This window comes from Tupaia chinensis, unplaced genomic scaffold, assembly GCF_000334495.1.
Source record: "Tupaia chinensis unplaced genomic scaffold, TupChi_1.0 Scaffold000222_1, whole genome shotgun sequence".
NCBI lineage: Eukaryota > Metazoa > Chordata > Mammalia > Scandentia > Tupaiidae > Tupaia > Tupaia belangeri.
The window spans coordinates 1,670,137-1,690,822 of NW_006159697.1; the positions used below are offsets into that span (position 1 = coordinate 1,670,137).

The 20,686-nt window shown below is 44.2% G+C and overlaps 1 protein-coding gene across 1 annotated transcript in view; it reads left to right on the forward strand.

The window, feature by feature from the left end:
* ANOS1 (anosmin 1) overlaps window positions 1-20,686 on the forward strand; it is a 322,949-nt gene that overhangs the window by 238,861 nt on the left and 63,402 nt on the right. The window contains exons 5-6 of the mRNA XM_027771540.1: window positions 7,251-7,473; window positions 20,262-20,446. Coding sequence (XP_027627341.1) covers window positions 7,251-7,473; window positions 20,262-20,446 — 408 coding nt within the window. The remainder of the gene's footprint in view (window positions 1-7,250; window positions 7,474-20,261; window positions 20,447-20,686) is intronic.

A 20,686-nucleotide genomic window follows, 5' to 3' on the forward strand; every position in this document is an offset into this window, starting at 1 on the left:
AATTTATTTGTCTTCATTCTGATGAAACCTGATGAAGCAGAGTTTATGAGTTGCTTTCTTGCTGGATAAAACCCTTCCCTCCTTTGAGTCTGGAGTTTCTGATTGATGACTTACTTCCCCACCCTAAGTAGGGACTCGGCATCAGAAATATGAAGTACTCACTTAGGTAACGGGAAGTTCAGACCTCCTCTGCTTCAGGGAGCAATCAAAACGAAAACATAAACTGTTCAGGATCAACGTACATTCTGAGCTAGGCAGTCTTTCCTTTTTTCAAGAGAAATTTTTGCTGTAGGGTGTGTGCACTCGACAGAGAGACAGAAAGTTAGAATTTACTCTCTGGGGTTATGCTGCAATCCCTTCTACATTCTCCTCTCAGAATTTTGGGCATGCACACACACATGCCTGGTGTGAGTTTTAAGCCACTGGGTCTAGGATGCGAACTGCGGTCAATCAAATGGAAGTCCAGTGCTTTAACCATGGTGCCACCTGCTGGCCCCGAGATAGACAGTCTTGATCAGCTTGCAGATGGAAAGGAAAAGGAGGCTCTATCCCACTGCAATACATAGTTATCGATTCCTTTCTTTGTGATTTGTGTTTTTTGTTATGTTTTTCACACTTCTTTGAGTAGGTTTCTTGAAACATTCCATGGCAGGAGTTAGCAATGAACTTGCTGTGCAAAGCTTTACGTTAATGGAGATGCATGCACAGAGGGGATGTCTTAGCCCAAGAGCACAGGGTTGCTTTGTAGACGTACAAGACCTAAAATCCAAGCGATGTGGCTTTGGCTGCATTTCCTTTCTGCCCTGTTTTATTCCAAGCTTTTCCTACCACGTATATTCTTTATCTTGGCATACGGCACACAGGATTTTTTTTTATTTTTTATTTTCCTCATCAGGAGATCAAAGTTGAGAACTCGTCTCTCACGTAAAGTTCTTGGCCCTTGGCCCAACCATCTGAACTGGCAGGGGATTACACTTCCATGGGAGGGACGCTTTAGTTACCTGATATCAAAGTTAATTAGTGGGACTTGAAGGAAGAGAAGAGGAACGCTTCTCACCGACTTGAGATAACCATGAAATATCCCAAGGCCACCGGAAAGAGAATCTAGAAAGTGAAAATGCTGAGATGCTTTGTTCTCCTCTGCAGGGATTTCTTGTGTTGGAAACTTTCATTGGGACCAGCACATGGTGGAATGGTTACACTGCTAGTCTCCCACATGGCCGACTGTGGCTCAAGTCCTGAACTGGGCGGTTTGAAACTCAGGCCAGGTGTATGTGCATGCGTGCCCAAGAGGAGAATGGAGGAGAAAGGAATGCGGTGTGGCCGTCCCCCTCCACCCCCGGGGGGGTGGTGATTTCTTGCTTTCTGTCTCTTTGGCAAGCACACAAGCCCTATAGCAAAAGTCTCTCTTTAAAAACAACAACAACAACAACAACTTTTTTTTTTTTAAATCTCCTTATTGCTCTACAACATGGTTTTATGTCTGAGAATCTGGGGTGTTAATTAAATGTGTGCAGGAGCTGAAGGAGAACCCTCACGTGTCTGGGAACATCTGTAAGATAGTGAGAAGTACTGAAAGGAGGCGAGGAGAGCCAGATGTGAAAATGAGACAGTACGCTTGACCTGTGCCCGTGTGGAGGCAGGAGCAGCACGTGGGCTCAGCGCCATTCCCTAATCTCCTGTATTAGCGTATCAAGAAGCAGAACTTGCCCCATTAGGATAGCCTTGTCCAGAGACAAATGGAATCAGACTTTCGTGCTATTCTTGTAAAACATATACGTGTATTTTCTTTCTTGAGAGAGAGGAATTTACTGCCACTTTAATAAAATAAAGCCAAGGCCAGAAGATGGTGTGGTGATTAAAGTGCTAGACTCCCATGTGGCTGACCATTGGTTTGAGTCCCGGACCCGGCGACTTGTTTTCTCTTTCTCTCTTTGTCTGTCTCTCTCTTTCTCTACCTTTTCCTGGTGAGCAGATTTAAAATAATGATAATAAATAAAATTAAATACCTAATTCTTTTAAAAAATAATAAAGCCAAATGCACATCATGAGAGTCACAGATACACTCTTCTTTTTCTTTTTTTTTTAGAGAGGATTTTTTTTTTTTTTTTTGGCTATAGGGCACATGTGCTCAGCAGAGACACAGAGAGAGAAAACGTGAGAAACCACCCTTCAGAGGGGATGGCCATGCTGCGAGCCCTTCTCCTGCACTCCCCTCTTGGGATTTTGGGCACACACAAACAGGTGCGTGGATCTGGGACTCAAACCACTGTTGACCATGTGACAGTCCAGCACCTTAACCACTACTCCACCTGCTGGCCCCAATGCACTCAACTTCACTTTGTTTTTTAATTGCCAGAGGGCACGTATGCACGCCAGGGGAAAGCACGTGCCCCAGAGAGAGAACCCCCGTGGACACGGTCACACTGCAGTCCCTTGGCCTTCATTTCTCCATCTTGTTGGGATCTGGGGCATGCACGCACACCAGCCTAGCATGGTGTTCTCATGTCACCGGGGCTGGGATTCAAACCACATGTCATTCACCATTTACGACCTCATTCTTATAACCACTAGGCTACGGGGTCAGCCCCATCTATGTTCTTTTTTCTTTGGAGAGGTTTTTGCTATAGGGTGCGTGTACTCTCTAGGAAGACAGAGACAGAGAGACAGAAAGCGAGAAATCATCCCCCAGGAGGGATGGCCATGCCGCAGTCCCTTCTCCTCCATTCTCCTCTAGGGATCTTGGGCATGCACAACACCCGGCGTCACGTTAAGCCACTGGGTCCGGGACTTGAACTGCGGTCAACTACATGGGAGTCCAGCGACATAGCCATTATGCTAACTGCTGGCCCCAAGGATCATTTTCTTTACCACTCTGTTTTCTCTATCCCTTCTTCAAATCCATCCATTAGATTAGTATCTAATGGAAAATAACATGGCCTTTGAAGGTAATTCCTTTCTTATTCAGAGGACGACAACAACAAAATCAAACAAAAAATAATAAATAGAGTAAGCATATGTTTTCCAAATGAAAAATCAAACAAAAATTAATAAATAGAGTAAGCATATGTTTTCCAAATTTTAAATGGTAACCAATGACCTGTTTAAAAAAAGGTTGCCATGGTTTGACTCATATGAGTAGTTTTATAAATGAATTATAGTTATATTAATGTTAAAATGAATAATTTTTCTTCATTGATTGGACATACTTAAATAAATGAGAAATAAATAGAACACCTAGCTTCTATATCTGTGTTGCTTTTTTTTTTTTTTTCATATTTTGCTATAGGTTGCATGCACTCCCCAGGGAGAAAGAAGGAGAGAGAAAGTGAAAAATCCCCCCCTAGGAGTATGGCCACATTGTAATCCCTTCTCCTCCATTCTCTTCTCTGGATTCTGAGCATGCACAAACAGGAGCCTGGCATCTTTTTTCAAGCTACTGGGCCCAGGACTCAAACCATGCACTCAGCCATGTGGGATTCAGACGCCTTATCCACTATGCCACTTGCTGGCCCCCACGTTTATGTTTTTGATTACCGTAAAGTTAAAGGATACTCATTCTGATTGGAAATAACTCCTGTCCTAATATTTTCACACCCCTCTTGAGAAGTCTCTGAGGAATTAACTTGTAATATCACAAGTTACATATTCACATGCATATTGATCAGAAGTTACTTTTCTGACACTGACATGACCTTTTGTTCAAGGATTCCCAGCTGGCTGTTAGGGGACCAATTTACACATTTTCTTTATATCTAGAGCATTAATATTCACACTTCATTTTTTCCGACGTATACATTTTTCTCATTTCATTCAACTCAGAAATTCTCATTAAGCTATGATTAAAGCCTTGGAGAGAGCCCTTATGTACAGAAACCATATGTTCTCCAATTTATATTCAAGCCATTAATACCATTTCAACGGAATGTAAGAAAATGATCCAAGAAAAATAATGGAGGACATGAAAATCTTCTCTTGATGAATATAAAGAACAGTTAAATCGGGTTGCTCTGGAAGACTGCTGTGTTCAGTCCACATCACTGTAGGATCTCGATTTTAGTGCAAGCATTTCTGAGTACCAAGATTATGTTGCTCTTTCACAATCTAACAGAATAGATCCCAGGGCGTACCCTGGATGTCACATGCTGGAATCCAGGGACCCATCCCATCGTAGAGGCATAGCCAACCATCTGTCTTTGGATCTTACACAATTTTTGTCAGAAGAATAAGAGAATTTTGAAATATTAAACAGTAAACCTTGCAGCTGTGGGAAAAGACTAAGGATATGAGTCACTTTGCCCATACATAGTACGTACTGTGGGCCAGCTATGCACAATAGTGTTTTGCGTGTTGTGTGTGTGTGTTTACCTCATGTAATAGTCACAAGGTTACCTACAGAATTCCAAGATTATGTGTCAACCTCAAATCCTCAAATGCAAAGATGAACATATGTGTTTCCCATGGTTCTCAAAATATTCACAGATAGCATTTTTAAAAATTTGTACCCAAAAGGGACATAACTGAATATCCATAGAGAACATACAGAATTCTCACATCAAGTGGAAGAGCTAAATTACCAGATCATTCCTCTTTTAGGCGCACTGAGAGAGAGTTTTTGACAGAGAGATTTTTGCTATAGGGGTACGTGTGCTCACCAAGATACAAGAGAGAGACAGAAAGTGACAAATCACCCCCCAGAGGGGATGGCCATGCCACAATCCCTTCTCCTCCATTCTCCTCTTGGGATCTTGGGCATGCATGCACATACATGCCTGGCATGAGTTCTAAGCCACTGGGTCTGGGACGTGAACCATGACTGACTACGTGACAGTCTGGCCATGTAACTATTGCACCATCTGCTGGTCCCAAGAACATGTATTTTGTATCATTTCTAGGCTATTGTCTTCATTTTTTCTTTTTAAGAGAGATTTTTTGGTATTGGGCACATGCACTCACTAAAGAGACTGAAAATGAGAACTCATTGCCTGCCCCCACCCCACCGCCCCTAAGGAGGGATGGCCACGCCACAATCCCTTCTCCTCCATTCTCCTCTCAGGATTCATGCAGGCACATGCACTTGGCGTGAGTTTCAAGCCTCCAGGTCCGGGACTCAAACTGTGATCGACTATGTAGGAGTCCATCAATGTAACTGATACGGCATCTGCTAGTCCTGGTCTTCAATTGTTTTTAAGCCTGTCTTATTAGTTCAATAAATTATGAAAATGAAGACACCATCCCTGTTTTCCTGTTCTTCAGAGTTCAAGAGCTGTAGCAGTTGACACAGAGATCACTAGGAAAACATATGAAGGGGCCAGCAGGTGGCACGGTGGTTAAAGCAGTGGACTCTCACATGGCCAACTGCAGTTAAAGTCTCGGAACTGATGGCTTGCTTTCTCACTTTCCCTCTCTCTCTCTCTCTGTCTCTGTCTCTCGTGAGCCCATATGCCCTATAGAAAGTTAATAATAATAATTATTTTTATTAATAAAATTAAATAAATAATTCTTTTAAAAAGTGACCTTTGACTAGAGAACCCACACTTTATCGGATACTCTGTCTTCATATGTGAAAAAAGTATGAACCGAGTGGATTCTTTCGTACCATGGTGCAAACCAAGGCATCGTGAGTTCCAAGTTAGCAAGCAGTAAACACTTGCCAGGTTTAATAAAGTCATTTCTACTTGGGAATCTCAGCCCGTGTAAGAGGGGCCAAGGATTTCGGTAACAAAGTATTTTCTTTCAGTGCAAGTAACATAAGCATTTATGGAAAGAGGAGAGTTGGCCCATGCGACACACTTGTTACGGGTCTGTTAGCATGCTTCTTTCATTACTGACTTAGGTGGGGGCCTAAATTTCGAACTTCGAAAGTCAACAAAGTAAAACACGAGCAGCAGCTAGCAGGAAAAAATGAACTGTGAAGCAGAGTAAGAGAGTGGCTGATGCTGTCAATGTTTATGAAGTCCTTTTTCTCTGCTCAGTTACCTAACTGCAACTCTGGTTGTTCATTACTGACACCCTGGCTTTTCTTTTATGTCTTACCTTGTCAACGGCTTAGACTGATACCCTAATTTAGTTCCATCTGTTTATGCTATTTTCAAATGTCCGATATGATTCATTGTTAATGATCAACTTTACACAGAACTGCACTTTTGGTTTTTTTTTTGGAGAGATTTTTGTTATAGGGCGCGTGCGCTCACCAGAAAGACAGAGAGACAGAAAGCAAGAAATCACCCCCCAGGGGGGATGGCCACGCCGCAATCCCTTCTCCTCCATTCTCCTCTCGGGATCTTGGGCATACACGCACACGTGCCCGACGTGAGTTTAAGCCACCGGGTCCAGGACTCGAACCGCTGTCAACTACATGGGAGTCCAGTGACATAGCCATTACGCTAACTGCTGGTCCCTGGTCTGTGTTGATTTTTAAAAGAAGATGCACATTCTTTCACTGCACAACTCACTGGTAAAAAATCCCATGCACGCCAACTCTAAAAGCTACATATTATTCAAATACGTGGCATAAGCAGGCTTCGACAACTCCATGATTAATGTCAACAAATGCGGTACCGTTGTTAAGACTTGGAAAGGTCCCATAGGGCTATGCAGACCTGTTTTGGTTAGCATTTATGGTATAAAATATTTTTTTAAGCAATGATTTATTAGAAAAAGAAAATAAGAATCAGATGGTGGTGTGGTGGTAACTCAGTGCTCTGTCAGGCTGTGACCCATGTGAGAAGGTTCTGGGTTTGTGTCTAGAGACCTCACTGAGTACCCTGGACACGTGTGTGCTTGTGATCTGAGGCTGGTGGAAACTGACGGTGGCTCGCACCATCACAACGCTCCTGGGGGTGCCTGGTTCTGTCTCCATCTCTCTGCCTTTCTCACTCATGGAAGATATAGACAGATAGATCAATGTCACATCTACAGTCCAAAGGGCCCCTCAAACTGTGCTTCGCGTGCTGGGTGGCTACATACCAGGGCGTTGACAACAAGTATGTCTGGACTGAGACGGAAGGCAATGAGGTGTGTGTGTGTGTGGATACCCATGCTGTGTGTCTGCTGCATGCCATAAAAACCGTTCCTCGTGGACGAAGCCCCTTTGGAAGGTCAGCAAATAATGTCACAGGGATAAGCAAAAGAATCCATCTACTTTGTCAAACTTTCAAGGGAAATTTTGATGGAATAAAAATGTTGACCTTTAAGTATCTTGGAAATGAGAAGACTCCGTGAACCTTGAAAATTCTGTTCTCTCGTAGCCTCTCTTCCCGAAGAAGAACTACGAATGCCTGACTAGCTGCGAGTTCCTCAAGTACATCCTGCTGGTGAAACAAGGGGAGTGCCCGGCTCCGGAGAAAGCCAGTGGATTCGCTGCTGCCTGCGTTGAAAGTTGTGAGGTTGACAACGAGTGCTCCGGGGTGAAGAAATGCTGCTCTAATGGCTGTGGCCACACCTGTCAAGTGCCCAAGACTCTGTACAAAGGTAAAAAGAAAAGCTGAGTGGGAGTGGGGTGGCAAGTGGCGTGGTGGTTAGGCTGCTGGACTCCACATAGCCAACTGTGGTTCGAGTCCCAGACCTGATGGGTCGAAACTCATGTTGGACACGTGTATGTGCGTGCTCAAAATCCTAGGAGGAGAATGGAGGAGAAGGGATTGCAGCATGGCCATCCCTCTTGGAGGGTGATTTCTCACTTTCCCTCTCTCTGTCTCTCTCTCTCTCTGGTGACCACACATGTCCTATAGCAAAAAAAAATACTCACTTCTGCTGGCGACCACAGTTCGCCTATAACCAAAAAAAAAAAAAAAAAAAAAGAAAGAAAGAAAGAAAGAAACAGAACAAAACAAAACAAAACAAAAGCTGAGTGTGTGCAGAGACTCTCTTTACAAGAGTTTGGGTGTGCCTGGTTTTCCAGGCTGTCAATGATGCATGGGAAATGTCCAGGAAAAGATACCACCTTAGGAAAATTGACTTGCTGGCGTATACAAAGACCTAAAAATACCCATGAAGTATAGAGATCGACCACAGTAAATTTGAATTGGCGCAGAACAAATCATTGACGTTAGCTCTTTTTAATTTAACAGACGCATATGCAGGATGGTAGTAGTTTAGGATTTAAAAAAAAATGTCTTCAGTAAGAATAAATGGATGAAAGCTCTACTGAGTAGAGTGTAATTAATAGATTTAAATCCTTGGGAAAAGGCTGAGGAGGGGACCACACTTGAAAATGCATAATAAATGCTCCAGTATTGTGGGTTTTCTGTTGGCATCATCCAAGAACAGAAGAGTCATTGTATAGGGGCCAGCAGGTGGTATGGTGGTTAAGGATGCTGGAGTCCCACATGACCGACCACGGTTCGAGTCCTGGACCTGGTGGCTTGCTTTCTCACTTTCCCTCTCTCTCTCTCTCACTCTGTCCCTCTCTGGTCAAAATAAAAATAAATAAATAAATAAATAAAGTTACATAAAATAATAATTTTTTAAAAAGAAGTCTCATTGTTTAGAATTTAAATATTTTGATTAGTATCTTGAGATCCTGGACAGAGTAACTGCCCTTTTCCAGAAGGTGGAGATTCGGTTCTTGGAACAATTCAGCAGATGGAACCATGAACATTGGGATCTTGGGCACATGCACACTCGTGCCCGGCGTGAGTTTAAGCCACCGGGTCCGGGACTCGAACCGTGGTCAACTACATGAGAGTCCAGCGACATAGCCATTATGCTAACCTGCTGGTCCCCAAGGGATGTTTCTTTAATGGATTTCATTTGACCGTTTTCATGCCCTTTCTGATAAGACAGATCAAATCTTTGGGCAAAATCTAAAGCCATTTAATTTCTAAAAAGTATGTTCTTATGATACCCTTTCTTTTATTATAGATCACGTGCTATTTATTGTTAGCATTTACCATTACAATAGGGTGTTTCTAAAATGATCATTTAAAATCCACTTGCAAAACCTGTGCTGTTTTAAAAGTAGAGTATTTTAAATTGGTAGAGTCAATTAGTAAAATGTTGAAGAGTCATTGTTAATTTTAAGCATGTGTGGTTCACTGAGAACGAGGGGAATATTCTAGTGAAAACAAGAATAATGAGTCGAGCAAAGGAATTGGCAATTTAAACCTAGGTTTAACTAAATAAGATGGCTTTTTTTCCCCCAAAGCTTTGCTCTAGGATATGTACACTCATCAGAGAGAGAGAGAGAGAGAGAGAAATCACCTCCCAGGGAGTGATGACCACTTTCCAATCCCTTCTCCTCATTTCCCTCTCAGAGTTTGGGCTCCCATGTGCACATACCTGGTGTGTTTTTCAAGCCTTCGGGTCCAGGACTCGAACTCTACAGTTGGTCATGTGGGATCCAGCTGTCTTAACATCCACACCACCTGCTGGCTCCAAGGGAGGCTTTCTAAATAAAACACTGAAGTCACTCTTTGACTACAAAGTAGTCTTCACTTGGATTTTTGTGAAGAGAAGAAATTCCCAGAAAATGAGAAATAGAATAAAGAGATTCCAAAGACCTGACGGGACTTTTGCATAAAGAGTGTGGTAAGGCTAATATAGCATTGCTTTGAAAAAGATAGATACAGGGGCTTGTCAAAACAATATTTAATATACATTTCATGGAAATGTATATTAAAAATTGTATGGGGCCGCCCGCTAGCCCAGAGTTAACCTGCACATCGAGTGGTAGATCTCACGTGACCAATGCTGGTTCGAGTCCTGCCCCAGCAGCTTGGAAAACAGTCTGGGGAATGTGTTCATGTGTGCCCCAAATCCTGATAGGCAAGAGAAACAGAGGGGAAATGCCTACCCCATTGGGAAGGCACTTTCTTCCTCTCTCTTGATCTGGGAAGCACACACACACCCTCTATGAGACAAAAAACTATGTACGGATTTCAAATTTTTTGTACCAAAAGGAACTCATACTTTGATTCTATTTTTGCATGAACAGAAGTTCCCTCTGTGTACAGGTAGACATTTTTCTCTTATTTCTCAAGGAAGGCTGGTTCCCCTGTCCTGGTGGTGTTTGGCAGTTCCCAGGGAGTAAGCCAGTTTGTGTAACTAAAGTAAGCCAGTGTGTAACTAACACAGCGCATGCCACAACCCTTTCAATGACCGCTTAGCTAAGGAGTCACTTGAGCGGGCATTCCCCAGCAGGGCTCACGTTCTTTGTCCCACTCCAGGGATGTCTTTAAGCCCCACGGAATGCATCTTTCTACCCATTCCGTGGCTTTGCAACAAGAAAACCTGCGCCCAGCCAGGCGGTATGCATGTTGACCTTGGAGTGGCCTGGGTCACTGTCTTGCCTGTCTTCAAGACTCCTTTGTATTGCCCAGAACAAACTCGTGTGAAATACACTCACCTGGCTTCTGGCAGTCAGTGCAATCCGTTCCCCTAGGAAGAGTGGGACCCAAGGTGGCGGAAATGAACTAGTCTTGTCCTCTGTCTACACTTGTTCAGCTGGGATCGCAGCCTGTTTTTAGGTGACTCGGAAGTTGGCAGCAGAAAGGCTAACACCTGCTCCCACCTGCGCTAGCTCTCCCGTCACTTCTGTTTCGATGTCCAGGACCCTAACCCAAGGTCTCATTCGGCCTCACTGTGCGGTCAACTAACAGATATGCTGGCGTTGAATACTGGTAATCTAAGAAAGTCACTGGTCAACCAATCATTTTATTTAGGCTCATGAATAACATGGATTTTTATTCCACTGAAATTGTCAGCTAATTTGTACATTAGAAGTATTTATGGTAGCTATAGAATACATGCTATGAAGAGCCCAATGTGATTGGACAAATATTGAAAACCTATGAGCTCCTCGTAAATTTCTCGCTCATCGGTTTACTTTATTTTTAATTGTTTCTTTAAGAGAGATTGTTGCTATAGGGTGTGTGCACTCGCTGGAAAGACAGAGTGAGTCAGAGAGACAGAAAGTGAGAAATCACACCCTGGTGGGGGGAATGGCCACGCCGCAATCCCTTCTCCTCCATTCTCCTCTTGGGATCTTGGGCACCACACACACGCCTGGCATGAGTTTGAAACTGCCAGATCTGGGACTCAAACCGTGGTCGACTACATGGGAGTCCAGTGACATAACCATTATGCCATCTACTGGTCTCAGTGTTTGTTTATTTTTATTCATGACAGTGTGTGTATGCCCTCGAGAGGCACCTCCATAGGGTCCTGTCATTCCAAGATCCGATTTCTGCAGCCCTCCAGCTTGGCAGATTGTTGAGCACACAGCTGGTATGTTCCAGGTGGACAGTCAAGGACCCAAACCTGGGGCAGCCATGTGGCTTCCACCACTGCTGTTCTGTATGCTCTGGACTGCACCACAGAGACGGAGCCAGTGACTAACTAAAGTGTCAGTGCATAGCTAGTTGCGTCTGCAAATCCTCAACTGCATTTTTGCAACTTCTTCCCCCGTAGAAATTTAAAAGAGGCTGTTGTTGGCTGAATCTATGAGTACTGACACATTTCAGTTGAATAAAAATGCAGAGTGCCTTCTCTTTGCTATGAGCCGTCCTGGGTATTGGGGTACAAAGATCAATATAGCACCAACCCCTCTATGGTCCAGTAATTCCTGACTGAGGCAGCCATGCACACAACTCAAATGAGTGGGCAAGCCATTTTTCTTACTTTTGAAATAAGTTGATTTGCATCAACCTCTGCAGTATCTTTTATCACTTGATTATGTTAATTTAAAACATTTTGAATGATATTAGATTGTCAGAAAAGTAATGGCATATTTTTCTATGTAAAAGCGAGTCACAACTTTTCCGACCACTCAATATAAATTCATATATACTTTGGCCTTCTGTGTTTGTGGAAGGGAAAATGAGAGGTTCAGGTTGGATACTGTCAAAAGCTTCATGAAAGACCAGCAGGTAGTGTGGTGGTTAAGGCTCTGGACTCACACATGGTCGACTGCAGTTCAAATCCTGAACCTGCTAGCTTGCTTTCTTGGGGACCAGCAGGTGGCGTGGTGGTTAAAGTGCTGGACACTCCCATATGGCCAACTGTGGTTCGAGTCACTCCCACAAGGCTGACAGTGGTTCAAGTACCGGACCTGGTGACTTGCTTTCTCACTTTCCCTCTCCCTCTGTGTGTGTCTCTCTCTGGTCAAATTAAAATAAATGAATGAATAAATAAAATAACAAAAAGTGCTTCGTGACTAGAAACTTGAGTTTTTTAAAACAGTGAATGTTTTGGACAGATAATAGACCACAATTGTCTATTATCTTTGAACACTGGATTTAGTTTGTGCTGTAAGAACTGTCCTTAGCCGATGCTCGGCACGTAACCTCATAGGCGAGTGCGTAGTTTGGAACGAACGATAGGGATCTTTTACTTTTCAAATAAAAGTATGAGCCGCAAAATAGAAGACTTGAAAAAGTTCTCCTAGGTGAAGGTGCCTGAAGGTGCTATTTCTCTGAAACACAAGCTTTAATATACTTGTGGCAAGTATGAAAGCACATTCTCTTCAGGTGGAGCATAACTGATGGCAGCTCTCTTCCTGTATTTAGTCTGTTCTGATGACTTAGACAGTCTTCCCCCAAGAAGGTCCTAAGTTTTATTAGTTTGTTGCTCACTCCCAGTGCCTGTCTTGGCTTCCAGCTGTGGAAATAGGCTTGGGTAGGGGAGGAGAAAAATTGAATTCACAAACATAAAGAAAAATTTCACAGGGACCAGCAGTTAGTGTAATGGCTAATGTCGCTGGACTCCCACATAGTTGACTGCGGTTCGTGTCCCAGACCTGGTAGCTTAAACTCATGACGGACGCATGTGCGTGCGTGCCCAAGATCCTGAGGGGAGAATGGAGGAGAAGGGATTGTGGCGTGGCCATCCCCCCTGGGGGGTGATTTCTCGCTTTCTGTCTCTCTGTCTCTCTCTGTCTGGCGAGTGCACGCACCCTATAACAAAAACCTCTAAAAAAAAGAAAAAAGAAAAATTTTACAAACATCAAGATCACACTAACGTGTGGCCTTCAGTTAACCGTATTTTCCCTTTGCCATGGAGAACCAAGAATGAATTGCCCATTAATGTGATTCTTTTCGAAAAGATCTGATACTAGAGTTGACTTGCTATTTCCACCAATATATGAAATATCTAAACTTTAGGTGTTTAGAAATGAACCAATAGAAGTTTTCACAGATTAATTCTTAATATTTTAAATCTACTGATATTACTAGACTTACTATGATATAAGTAGAAATTCCTAGAGTACTGATTATCTTTATGAGAGCTAAGCCAACAATCAGATCATCAGAATATCTCATCTTGCCACATTTCCGTATCATTTACACTCACGACAGGAAAAGTTTAACACCAACAATAAAAGGTCATGTTGAGCATACAACTACTCATTATCATCCTTGATTTTTCTATCACTATATTTTCAACATTTTTTTAAAGAGATTTTTGCTATAGGGTGCATGCACTGGCCAGAAAGACAGAGAAGGAGAATGTGGGTAATTACTCCTCCCCACAATTCCCGTTGCCGGGGGGTGGTGGTATGGCCATGCCTCAACCCCTTCTCCTCCATTGTTCTCTCAGGATCTTGGGCACGCACGCACATGTGCCCGACATGAGCTGAAGCCGCTGTGTCTGGGACTTGAACCATGGTTGGCTACATGGGAGTCCAGTGATATAACCATGATGCCATGTGCTAGTCCCTATTTTCAACATTTTTGTTTTGTTTTGAGAGGTTTTTCACTATAGGGCGTGTGCGCTCACCAGACAGACAGAGAGAGACAGAGAGATAGAAAGAGAGAAATCACCCCCCAGGGGGGATGGCCACGCCGCAATCCCTTCTCCTCCATTCTCCTCTCGGGATCTTGGGCACGCACGCACATGCGCCCGGCGTGGGTTTTAAGTCACCAGGTCCGGGACGCAACCTGCAGTCGACTACATGGGAGTCCAGCGACATAGCCATTACGCTAACTGCTGGTTCCCTATTTTCAACATTTTTTTTAACGTGTGCGGTTTCTGGGTGGTGTGTGTGTGTATTTTTATTTTTTTGCAATTTCACTAGAATATATTTTGTGTTTTAAAGGGAAAAAGAAAAAGGGCTCCATCATCCTACTAGCATACATTGTAGGTGCCAGATGATCACATTTCTGCATTTGTAACAGAATCGTTTAGATTTCAGATGGCTAATTTGTTCAAAATAATTTTTTGAAAAGTCAAATGATTTACATAATAGAAAACACACGGAGGAGAGATGGGTCTATACATCTGGTTATGCCATTGGGATTCTGGTTCAGTTAGGGAGACTGTGCACACTGGCAGAGAGGGCTGGAGGTCCTGGGTGGGGGGGGCAGCGTCATCTGCTCACAATTACAGCGGAGCGCTGGACTCACTTCCAACCTGGGGAACCAACCGACCCTAATGCACAGCAGATGGATCATCTCTCCACATGCAAATTGCAGGATCATTGCACGTCATAATTAAAGAGGTTTTTAAACGAAGAAATGTGAACTGACATCTCTCTGATGCTCCTTGTGTGCCATGAAGGCTGTTGGTCCTGGAATGACCCCTTACAGGGAGGGGATTCAAACGTGTAGACTTGTTCCGAGACATTCACGGTACTTCCGTGATGAGGGGACTAGCCTTGGCTGCATTTTCTCTAGAGGACTGGATGTTGGGAAGACAAGGACAGAGATGGGAAGTCTCAGGGAATGTGCTCTCTGGCTGTGAAGAACCAACGGGTCATCTTCTCTTTGCTGTGCTCAAAAGAATCAAGTGAGTTAGGACGCGTTCTCAGACAGACGTGCCTTCTCCTCCCATGACTCTGGAGCTACCTGTCTGCACCTGTCTACCCATGAATGCAGGGATTAGGATATACAACCATCGTTTGGTCAAGGTTGGCTTTTCATCCCTCTCAACACATTAGTGGTTTTCTTCTTTCTTCCCCAAAGTTTAATTATTTATCTCCTCTAAGACAAGGGAAACAGACAGAGACGTTGACAGAGAGAGCGAGCGAGCAAGATAGCACCAACAGGGTCTTGATGCCCTGGTTCACTCCCAACCTCAGCCCCAGAACATGAACATGCGTGTGAGTGCTGGGCACGGATGGCTCTGGCACAAGAACCCAGACTCCTCCTGTGAGGGTCACTTTGCAGGGCATCACATCTTACTGTAGTAACACCATCTGACCCTGAAATAAAGCCAATCATTAACTGACTTGGGATTTCCATCCTATCAGGAACTGGCTCCCTTCCCTTCCCTTCCCTTGCCTTGCCTTGCCTTGCCTTCCCTTCCCTTCCCTTCCCTTCCCTTCCCTTCCCTTCCCTTCCCTTCCCTTCCCTTCCCTTCCCTTCCCTTTTTTCCCTCTTCCTCCCTACCTCCTTTCCCCCTCTTTCTTTCTCTCTCTCTCTCTCTTCCTTCCTTTCTCCTTCCTTCTTTCCTTCTTTCTTTCCCTTCCTTCCTTCTTTCCTTCCTCCTTCCTTCCTTCCTTCCTTCCTTCCTTCCTTCTTCTGTTTCTTCCTTCTTTCTCCCCCTTTCTTTTCTTCTGTCTTCTCTTTCTCCTTTTCTCCCCTCCCTCCTTTCTTCCTGTCTTTCTAACTAGGAAAGTCGTACGGCTAATGAGATAAAGCCATTTTATTCTGTAAACCTTTTAGCATTGTTTTATTTTTTTAGTATGTATCTTACAAAAAAAAAAAAAAAAACTAGAGGAAATGCACATTTGAGTAACAGGACCATGATAAAAAAGAAAAAAAAAAGAGATGTGAGTTTCTTGAAAAAAATATCCATTTCAGAAAGCACCACAGAGGGACCCCGATACGTTTCCCTTCTCCATTAAAAAAAAGAGATGTGAGTTCCTTGAAAAAAATATCCATTTCAGAAAGCAGCACAGAGGGACCCCGATACGTTTCCCTTCTCCCCTAAGTGATTTCTAAGCAGAGAGGTGTTTACTATTGCTGCAAAGGTTTGTGTAACTGTTCCAGTAGGTCTCTTATTTCCCCAGACATCTTTGTGAGAGGAGAATGAGAAAATGGGTTAGGTTATACCTTTGACAAACATTTACTGAGCGTTTGCTATTGCACAATGGTCCCTTCTGGGACACTGTGAGGTATGGCAATGAGGGAGACATGGATCTTGACCTCTGGGGGTGAAAGCTTAGTGGGGAAGACAGACATCGTTAAATGAGCTTATGGCAGCGAGCGGCAGTTAAATGCATGTCTTGACAGTTACGGGCTCAACGGTGAATAGGGGCCAAAGAATGGAGCCTTTCTTTCCAGTTGTGAAGTTGAAGGAACATGTCACAGAGCAGTGGCATTTGGCCTGAATCTGGAAGTATTCAGGCACCTACAGTCAGAAAATACAAGAGGTCTTCAAAGCTTTCATGGAAATGTGTATTAGGAAAAAAAAAGACACACGAGTTTCCAAATTCTTTGGCACCAGAATAAGCTTGTACTTTAATTCCATTTTTTTTCACATGCTTTTAAATTCCCCCTATAGAATGAAAGGCATTTTAGAGTGAGAAAATAAAGCAGAAACCCACAAAAAGCCCAGGGTAGTATAAAGTACACCTAGTGGTATGTTTCTTGGAAAGCTGGGTTTAAAGAAGTATTTTTGACCCAAAATAAATAAATAAATAAAAATAAATACATGAAATAAATGTTAAGATGTACTACCAGCAAGCAAATTCAAAGATAAGTGCTCATTCAGGAAAAATAAATGTCTTGAAGAAGGGGCAGAGATGGAAGATGGCATGTAGTTAAGAGTTTAAGAAGGTGAAGGACACAGTGTCCTCTACTTTAGGAAAATGGCCACCAAACATGGTGAGAAAGGAACTAGGAAAAAGAGATGAACCCTCGGGGAGATGGGCTGGAAAGCAAATGCAAAGTCCAGACGAGAGAGTAGGGTGATCATCCGGGAGACAGAACATCCCAACCAGGGAATTCTTGAAACACATACAATGTGATCAAACAAGTGGATGCTGGTAGCTACAAAACCAAATCAAAAACATTTTAAGATCCCTTGGATAAACTAAAAAATAGAGCTACCTTGAAGATGTAGGTCACAGGAGAAGAGGCATATTTTAGAGAGAGAATATGAGATGGGAGTTCTGGAGAGATCTAATGGGTGGGTGGAAAGGGTGGGCCCCCTAGAGAAGGAAGGAAGATAGATTTGAGAATGATTTGCTTAGCACGGATCCTCTGGTCAGCAAGCACATGTGACTCCCAGTCCATCATACCGGTGTAGTGGGCATGCGATGCTTTGCAGCGATGGAAGCCATTGGAAGGCTGGGGTTTGGTTCCTGGGAGGACTTGTACACACAGGCACAAGTGTGCACGGCCATGATCCTGGCTGCCTGAAAGGCCTGGAGGGAGACAGGTGGAGGACCACAGTGTGAGACCCTGTTGAGGGTTCTTGTCTCTTTCTTTCATGGAACAAATAAATAATATATAGCCCCATGGTCACAGCATGCATTAGAAAGAAAAGCCCATGGCAAAGGCTTGGAAAAAACCCTCCTGTAATGGCCGAAGCAGGGGGGTGGTCAAACACTTTCAGTTCATCTCCTGGTACATCTTAACATGTTTGACTTTAGTGAAGTTCCACACCAACCAGGTAAATCAACACAATGGGATGAAGATGGCCAAGGGACCTGCAGAGCCATCAAAACCACTGCTTCTTTTCTACCGTTCTAAGTGGTGTTTTCCATTCTGAAATGTTGAAAGAAGCAGAGGATTCAGAGAGAAACCTGAAATCACACCACAGCTCCAGGCAATTAATCTTCCTCAGACCCAGTTGGGACCAGCAGTTAGCGTAATGGCTATGTCGCTGGACTCCCATGTAGCCGACCACGGTTCGCGTCTCGGACCTGGTGACTTAAAAGTCACACCGGGCGTGTGTGCGTGTGTGCCCAAGATCCCTAGAGGAGAATGGAGGAGAAGGGACTGCGGCATGGTCATTCCCCCTGGGGGATGATTTCTTGCTTTCTGTCTCTCTCTCTCTGTCTGTCTGACAAGCACACATGCCCTATAGCAAAAACCTCTCCCCCAAAAATAAAAAAATAAAATAAAATAATTTAAAAAAATCTTCCTCTGACCTCATGTCCAAAATATAGACAGGAACCCTTCCCCCACATTACAAAGTCCCAGTAAGGATCAGGTGAGACAAGTTTTTCCTTTTGGAGAGGTTTTTGTTACAGGGTTCGTGCGCTCGCCAGAAAGAGAGAGACAGAGAGAGAGAGAGAGACAGTGAGAAATCACCCCCCAGGGGGGATGGCCATGCCGCAATCCCTTCTCCTCCATTCTCCTCTCGGGATCTTGGGCACGCACACACACGCGCCTGGAGTGAGTTTAAGCCGCCGGGTCTGGGACTCAAACTGCGGTCGGCTACTTGGGAGTTCAGCGACATAGCCATTACGCCAACTGCTGGTCCCACAAGTTTATAGTAAAGTATAGGGTGGTGGACAGTCATCGCCCACCAGCGTACAAAAATGGAGGGCGCAATACAGGGCGTAAACATGTTCTCCAGAAAACACCATTTTTTTTTTTTTAAGAGAGTGAGATTTTTGTTATTGAACATGTGCGCTCACTCAAGACACGGAGAGAGACACAAAGAGAGAAAGTGAGAAATCATCCCCCAGGGGGGATGGCCACACCACAATCCTTTCTCCCTCATGCTCCTCTCAGGGTTTTAGGCACACATGACCAGCATTGAGTTTCAAGCCGCTGGGTCCGGGACTCAAACCGCAGTCTGGCCATGTGGGGAGTCCAGGGCCACAACCAGTATGCCACCTGCTGTTCCTGAAAGCAATGACCTTTGATCATATGTGAATTTTATTTTTAAATGACCCAGCTGTGGGCCAGCCAGTGGTATAGAGATTAAGGTGCTGGTTCACACATGCCTAACTCTAGGGTTCAAGTCCCAGACCAGGCAGCTTGAAAATCATGCAGGGTGTGTGTGTGTGCATGCCCAAAATCCTGAGAGGAGAGTGAAGAAGGGATTGTGGAGTGACTGCCCTCCTCGGGGGTGACTTCTCCCTCTTCCCCTCTCTGTCTCTGGCAAACACATGCACCCTATAGCAAAAACTAAAAATAAACAAGTAAGTAAATAAATAACCCAACTGTACCCACCGAAATATTTGATAATGTCAATGTTTCCCCAAACAAGACCTAACATGAATTAAAATAAGAATGAACTACGAACTGAAAAGCCAGCCACATCACCAAAGGACATCAAACCTTCCTTCCATTTCGTAGTTACACGTTTTTCCGGTTTCTTTGTTTATTCTTAAGACATGGACAGAGAACTAGAGCCTGGTGAACTAGGTTTTTTTTTTCCATTCGTTTTCAAGGCTTTAGGCAAATATGCCTGTCGGCAGAAAGTGCCATGCATGGGGACTGGTGTCCTCGGAGTCGTGACGCGGAACATCACGGCGCTGTCGGGTCTGCCTCATTCCGTTCATTTTACGTCTCCCATTTGCATGACAGATTTGCTGTTCAATTCCGTTTCCAGAATGGCTTCCATTAGGAACCGCGGTGCTTAAATCTCTCCGTCAGCAGACAACTCGCCCTGCGCTGTAACCGTGGTGGGAAAGCACATCAAAATGATGCAGTGCTTTAAAATGAGACACCTGTGAGGGACTTTGGACGCGGCGCGCTGGCTCGTGCCAAGTAGAAACATTCGCAATGAATGCATCCTTTTCCAGGTTTAACCCACTCCATCTGTAGCGGCCCCTCGGAGTCATCAACTGGGGAATCCAAAGTACTTCTCTTTGAAAATCCTTCTCGGGAGATTTGACCACGTGAGACCATTCAGCTTTGCAGGTTTTTATCCGTAAGAGAGAACATTCCCCAAGATGAAAGAGCAGACCTGGGAACCCTGTTACAAGAACTAGACTCTATCCATGGAAATAGAGCCTGTTGAAAGTGGGGAAAAACAAACGTTGCCTTGTGTGAATTCTGGGTTAAGCTCAAGAGACGCAGCTAACATGATTGATTGAGAAGAATACACGTGAAAACACTGCTCTGGAGATTCCTGGGGAGAAAAGGACTTGTTTAGTATCAAGAACCCACTTAGATCCTCTTTTTAATAAAAAGAAAGGCAGAAGAGAAGGGACTGATGCATTTTCAAAAGGTGACAGGCTGCAGTTAGCACCCGAAAACTTTGCCTGTGCAGTTCTGTAGGGAGGAATCCTTTTATGAAAGGAAACAGGGGACTGTGGTCCCCAGGTGAGCATGGTGCCTCCTGTGGGTTTCCTTTTAAACTGCGACTACCAGGAGTCAGATGCAGGTGTCTTAATGGCTGTGGCTCTGTTGCAGGTGTGCCCCTGAAGCCCAGGAAAGAATTACGATTTACAGAACTGCACAGCGGCCATCTGGAGATCAAGTGGTCCTCGAAATTCAATGTTTCCATCGAGCCGGTGATCTACGTGGTTCAAAGAAGATGGAATTACGGAATACATCCTAGTGAGGATGATGCCACCCACTGGCAGACGGTGGCCCAGGTGAGCACTGCATAGACTCCATCCCTTTTTTTTATTTTTTACTTATTTTTTTTATTTTTAAAAGGTACTTTTTTGGGGGGGAGGGTTCTTTTTGCTATAGGGCGCGTGTGCTCGCCAGACAGAGAGAGACAGAAAGCGAGAAATCACCCCCCGGGGGGGATGGCCACGCCGCAATCCCTTCTCCTCCATTCTCCTCTCGGGATCTTGGGCACGCACACACACACGCCCGGTGTGAGTTTT